This window comes from Natrix helvetica (assembly GCF_964273705.1).
Source record: "Natrix helvetica genome assembly, chromosome: 3".
NCBI lineage: Eukaryota > Metazoa > Chordata > Lepidosauria > Squamata > Natricidae > Natrix > Natrix helvetica.
In genome coordinates, this window is record NC_138549.1 from 164,027,061 (window position 1) to 164,033,272 (window position 6,212).

Below are 6,212 nucleotides of genomic sequence, written 5' to 3' on the forward strand. Positions count from 1 at the left end.
AAAGGGGTCCACAGGATCTTGAGACTTGATTTTTGAGCAGTACCATTCCACTCTTTCCTTTTCCCTTTCTGTCCTTCTTCTGTCTTCCTTTGCTTTTCCTTTTCCTTTGCTTTTCCTTTTCCTTTCCTTTCTCTTTTGCTTTCCTTTCTCTTTTGCTTTCCTTTCTCCTTTCCTTTTTTCTTTCTTTCTTTTCCACTTCCCTTCCTTTCTCCATACCCAAGTATTATGTATGTTCACTTTCTTGAGTTACCTATGAAGTAATAAAGGTGGGATAAAAATCTAATAAATAAACTCAAGTCCCATACCTTTCATCCTGTGATTTCTACTTCTCATGAATATGGGGCAAAAGTTTGAGGATGGATTGGTACAGAGGCCAAATAAATGGTATCTTGTTTTTGATAATTGTAAATTGACAGCTCTCTTTAATGATGGAAGCAGAATCCTCATCTCTCTGGATTGTTTTTTTCAGAGCCCTTTTGATGTTGCTAGCCTAAGTCAGTCTAAGTCAGCTAATGTTAGGGCTTTCTGCTAGCTTTTTTTTAAAATGCAGGATAACTGAGGAAGTGCTAATGAATCACTACTGAGTGACTTGCACAGCAGATTGCTGCCAAAAAACCAGAACTTTTTTGTGTTTTTCTATAATATCATGTTTTTCCTGTAGTTTTTGGAAGTGAACTAATCGGGTTAGTCTGCTCACTACATAGTGATTATTCTTTCTTCTGATTTCCTGAAGTAAAGCTCAAGAAACGGTCTTCATATTGCTCAGATAAGACACTCACTTCTGAAAGCCATTCTGCAATCTATCGCCCTGCTTGGGAATCTGAGGGAGAGGGAGGGGACCCTTTACCTCCTTGCCCCCCTCCCCAACATCTGCTCTGATGGCAATTATGGCTAAAAAAAATCAGGTGCTCAGGCATGAAAATATGCCGCTCAAACACTATACTTTTCCCCACACACTGAAAAAAAATAGAGGGAACATTGGTTCCAACCTCTTTCTTGCACCTCCAAAAACATTTGTATATTGACCATTTAAATGCATTTCAAATATTATGTGGCTGGTGCCATTTTTTGCCAAAATCAGCAACAGAATCAAGGCTAGTCAAGACATTTTTTCACTCCACAGTGAAAAAAAGCAATTTTTTTCATACTTGCCACCATGAAGATTTTAAAACTAAAACTATATTCCGGTGCTCTGTACAGGTAGTCCTTGACTTACGACCACAATTGACCCCAAACTTTGTTACTTAGCGAGACAGTTAAGTGAGTTTTGCCCCATTTTATGACCTTCCTTGCCACGGTTGTTAAGTGAATTACCACCATTTTAAAGTCAGTGACACGGTTGTAAAGTGAATCTGGCTTCTCCATTGACTTTGCTTATCAGAAGGTCGCAAAAAGGGGATCACCTGACCCTGGGAGACTGCAACCGTCATAAATACATCCCAGTGGCCAAGCATCTGAATTTTGATCACATGACCAGGGGGATGCTGCAATGATCGTAAGTGCAAAAAAACAGTCATTAGCCCCTTTTCCCCGTGCGGTTGTAACTTCAAAGGATCACCCAACAAATGGCTCTAAGTCGAGGACTACCTGTAGTGCACAGCTTTGGGATTAGGTTCAACAGTCTAAATCAGAGGTGGTATTCAGCCAGTTCTGTCTGGTTCGGGTGAACTGGTAGCGGCAGCTGTGGGAGGCTCCGCCCACCAGTGGTGGGATTCAGCCAGTCCGCACCTATTCAGGAAAACCGGTTGTTAACTTTCTAAGCAGTTCGGAGAACCGGTTGTTGGAAGAAATCTCCTTTTCTTTTTCCCCACTTCACAGGGCTAATCCTGTAAGGAAGGCAGGAAGGAAACATTCTGGTGTTGCTTCTAGCCTCATCTTTACTGCCCTGCTTACAGAAACTGCCTCTCCGGTTAACCCTTATTACATTGTAACAGCTAAGGCGACCTGAGTGATGTTGAGTTGGCCACGCCCACCCAGCCACATGACCACCGAGCCATGCCTACCCAGCTGGTCATTCGGGCAGAGAACCGGTTGTTAAATTATTTGAATCCCACCACTGCCACCTACCCACTCTGACGTAATGTGCGACCTTCTGTGCATGCACAGATGGTGGCATGTGCGAGGGAAGCGACAGCACATATTTACATTTGTGAACCAGTAGGGGAGGTAAGTGGATCCCACTGCTGGTCTAAATGTTTGCTTTCTTTCTGTCTTTGCAGAAATGTGAAGACATGGCCAACCGGGAGGATGATAGAGTTTCGTATGTCCCACGTGTTTATGCAAGGGAAGGAGCATTGGAAAAAAACGAATCTTCATGGTCCCTTTCCATCCTAGAAGATGACACAAACAGCCTGCCTGAGGATTTCCTGGGTGTCTTGGAATCCAGTTTTTTTCCCCTTGCAAAAATATGCAGTGAATGATTGTCGTTTTGGGCCTCTCCTTAGCAAATTAATTTAGAAAATGGGACTTCTTTTATATGATTAAAAAGTGCCCTAGAACAGGGGTTTACAACCTGTGGGCTGCAGCTGTTAGGGTTCCGACAGATGCCCTAATTAAATCATGAGCATCGAGCCAAGCTTCAAAAGAAATCCAGTCATTTATTAGGAGCTTCATGTCGGCACATCCCCAAGTGAAGCCAACTCTGACCCCACGTAATTTACAGCCCCAATCCTGGCCCTGTTTCCCCCTCCCAGGGTGTGTCATCAATCACATTCGCCAATGGGCCAATTTCGCAGGTTGTAGAGCCCACTCCCCTCTGGCCGCTGTAAGTAACCCTGGGATACAGCCTTGAGAGAGATAAGTCTGGAATGTGCATCTGCTGTGCCGTTTCATCGGTTTCCCATCCCCCCTTTCCTATGGCAACTTGAGAGCAGGCCAGGGATGCTTTGTGAGTTGACATTGGCCTACTACCGGATCGCAGGCTAATTGCCACTGGACCACATGAGTGTACAACCCCACTCAGGCAAACCTCATCCCAGATGCCCAAGGCCCCACTTATGCTATCCTTGCAGCAGGTATCTGTGGCACCACTCCTGCTATCCTCATCACGGGAGCTTCTGGCCCCATTCACACAAGTGTCGCCATGAACGTTGCAGGTGCACACAAACACACACACATATGCACATGCACTTGCCCCTCCCATAAAATCATCCCCTCTTTCCCCCCTCTCCTGCTCCGGGCCATCAACCCAGTAAGATTGGGGACCCCTGCTCTAGAAAGGTTAATCTTGTACGCCTATTGCTGCTCCTGTGAGAGGAGAAGCGCGTTCTGAAGTCTCATGTTCAGGTCATTAGGAAAAAAATGTTCTTTGAGACTAGATGGAGTCCGTGGAGTCCGTTCCAGTTTTGAGTGCTCAGTTACTGCATCATTCGTTTCTCCTCCACGGTTGACCCCTTCCCCACAGCCACCTTGCATCATTATTTATGTGCGGTGAGAATCTTGGATGCAAAAAGATGGAAGCACACTAATTCCCACAATGGAAGAATGGATGGTAAAGATGACGGAGTTGGCAGAGGGAGCAAATCTGATTGTATTAATTAGAATGTATCTACTTTCATTCTACTCGGAAAGCATTTCTGGATTTCCCCCCCCCCCCTCCGATTCTGAAAAAAAAGTATACTTTGATTTTAGGTTTTGAGGGTGAGAATGAGTTTGTTGATATAAAAACGGCTTGAAATGTTGAGAAATGTAAAGCAAAAGATTGAGGTTGTAATTCTTTTTTTTTGTATTTTACTGTCCGGAAACGTCAGAAATTACTATTTTTTCCTTCCTTTCTCTCAGCACCCTTCTTCCTTCTCCTAGCTTTCTATTGTTTTGTGATCTATTCTTTCTTTTTGTACTTTTGTCTTATAATAAACGTTAATATTTTTTTTAAAAAAAATGTGCTGTCAAAAGACAAATAATTCTGGATTTTAAAACATAAAGGGCAAATGTGACTTGAGAAGAGGGGATCATGTCCATTCTGTGATTTGTTCTAATTTATGCAGAAGACTTTCTTGATGAGATGTTTCTTTAGAAAACTGGCTGGATGACTTTGGGCCAATCATACCCTCTTTCTCAGCCCATCCCACCTCACAGGGTTGTTGTTGTAGAGAAAATAGTATTGGGGATGTTTGCTGCTTTGAGTTACTTATAAAGTAATAAAGGCAAAATAAAAATCGAATGAATGAATGAATGAATGAATGAATGAATGAATGAATGAATGAATGAATTGTTGTGGCCCACCAGCGGCCAGTGGAGCTGGCAGCAGATTCAGACATTGAGGAGGTTGGGGAGGAGCATGGGCCAGTCCTGGAGTCTGGGGAAGGCTCTGATGAGGGCTCTGTGTCAGAGGCAGAGAGGGGGCCAGAGCCGTCTGACAGTTATCAGCTGCCTTCAGAGTCAGACATCAGTGAGGCAGAGGAACAGCTGGAGCCTGTTCCCAGTGTGTGCATGCACAGAGTTGCCAGACAAAGGGAACAGCTAAAGAACAGGGGTCAACTTGGGAATAAGGCCACAGGTAGATGATGAATGGCCCCTCCCATATGAAATAAAAGAGGAGCGAAAGGGGAGTGGAGTTTGCAGGAGACAATAGTTTGCTTAATTGGTTCGTGACTCTCTGAGCCTCCTTGCCACGTTTTGCAGATATCGGCCTGTCAGCTCTCCAAACCAGATAAGTTCTGTGACTATAAATCCTCCCTCGAAAGACTTTGCTGGATGTGAATGAGCAGAATTCACAGGAAATTAATAAAAGGGATTTTTGCGGGACAAGGAGTTCGTTTCATGCTCTTGGGAAGCCTAGGTCAGACCAGGAATATCTTATTTTAGCATGCAGGCAGAAAATCATGGATTGATATTACAGGAAGACAAAACCTAGTTGAACAACAAGAGCAGATTGGACAAGGAGAAAGAAACCAGAGAATTGGAAGGCTTTCCCATTGCATATTCAGGCTGGTGCTAAACAGCCATCTGTCTGGAATCCCTTGATTTGGATTTAACATTGAGCTGGGATTGGATCCATAGGCTTAACTGACCCTTCCAATGTTACGCTTCTATGACTTGGGTTGTTGCATATTATGGATGGACTCACTTGTTTTGGCCATGTCATGTGAGTGAATTCACTGGGGAAAGCAATTATGTTTGGAAGAATTAATGGCAAAAGGAAATCAGGATGCCAAAGAACACAGTAGCTGGACACCATCAAAGCTGGCATCAACCTGAGCATAGAACAACTCAAAGAAACAGTGCAAGATGTGAAGAAAAGGCCAACGGAGCGGCCAGCGTAAGGGAAGGAAAAGGCACTTTCCCTCTTTCTTTTCCCTGCTCCTCCTGCTCCTCCTCCCCATGTGCCGGCCGGTCCGTTGCCCATTTCTCCATTGCAGCACACTATCCACTTTGATAATAATAATAATAAATAATAATAATAAATTTAATTTGTTAGCCGCTCCCTCTCCACAAGGGACTCGGGGCGGCGTACAATAAAATAAAAACACATACAAATATACATATAAACTACACACATACACATACATACACATACACGGAGGAGGTGACAATCATTAAATACATCACAATAATAATAATAATAAAATTAACCATTAAAATATCCCATATTAAAAATTACAAATTTAAAAAGAACTGTCAGGAGGCAAAGGATGAAACAACGGTTGAGCCAGGCCAGATAATTGAAAAAGGTGGGTCTTGAGCTTTACACGGAAGGAGCGGAGGTCGGAAGTAATCCTGATGTCAAGGGGGAGGTCATTCCACAGGGCTGGGCCCATCACAGAGAAGGCCCTACTCCTGGGTGTCGCCCCCCGACACTGTTTAGCGGACGGCACCTGGAGAAGTCCCTCCCTGTGTGAGCGGATTGGTCGTAGGGATGTATGGGGCAGGATGCGATCCCGCAGGTAACTAGGTCCTGTGCCATGGAGCGCTTTGAAGATCGTAATCAAAACCTTGAAACGCACCCGATAGACCACAGGAAGCCAGTGCAGCTCGCGCAGGAGAGGTGTTACATGGGAGTACCTAGTACTCCCCATAATCACCCGCGCGGCCGCATTCTGGACCAACTGCAGTCTCCGAGTGCATCTCAAGGGAAGCCCCATGTAGAGAGCATTGCAGTAGTCTAGGCGAGACGTCACCAGTGCATGGGTGACTGTGCGTAAGGCATCCCGGTCCAATAAGGGGCGCAATTGGCACACCAGGCGGACCTGGTGGAACGCCCCCCTTGCCAC

At 44.8% G+C, this 6,212-nt stretch overlaps 1 protein-coding gene across 1 annotated transcript in view; it reads left to right on the forward strand.

The window, feature by feature from the left end:
• LOC309390107 (cadherin-like protein 26) overlaps positions 1-2,420 on the forward strand; it is a gene marked incomplete at both ends in the record, with an annotated part of 35,206 nt that extends 32,786 nt beyond the window's left edge. Inside the window, 1 exon segment of the mRNA XM_081949187.1 lies at positions 2,220-2,420. Within this exon segment, the coding sequence (XP_081805313.1) occupies positions 2,220-2,420 (201 nt within the window).
• Positions 2,421-6,212: the final 3,792 nt, after the last annotated feature.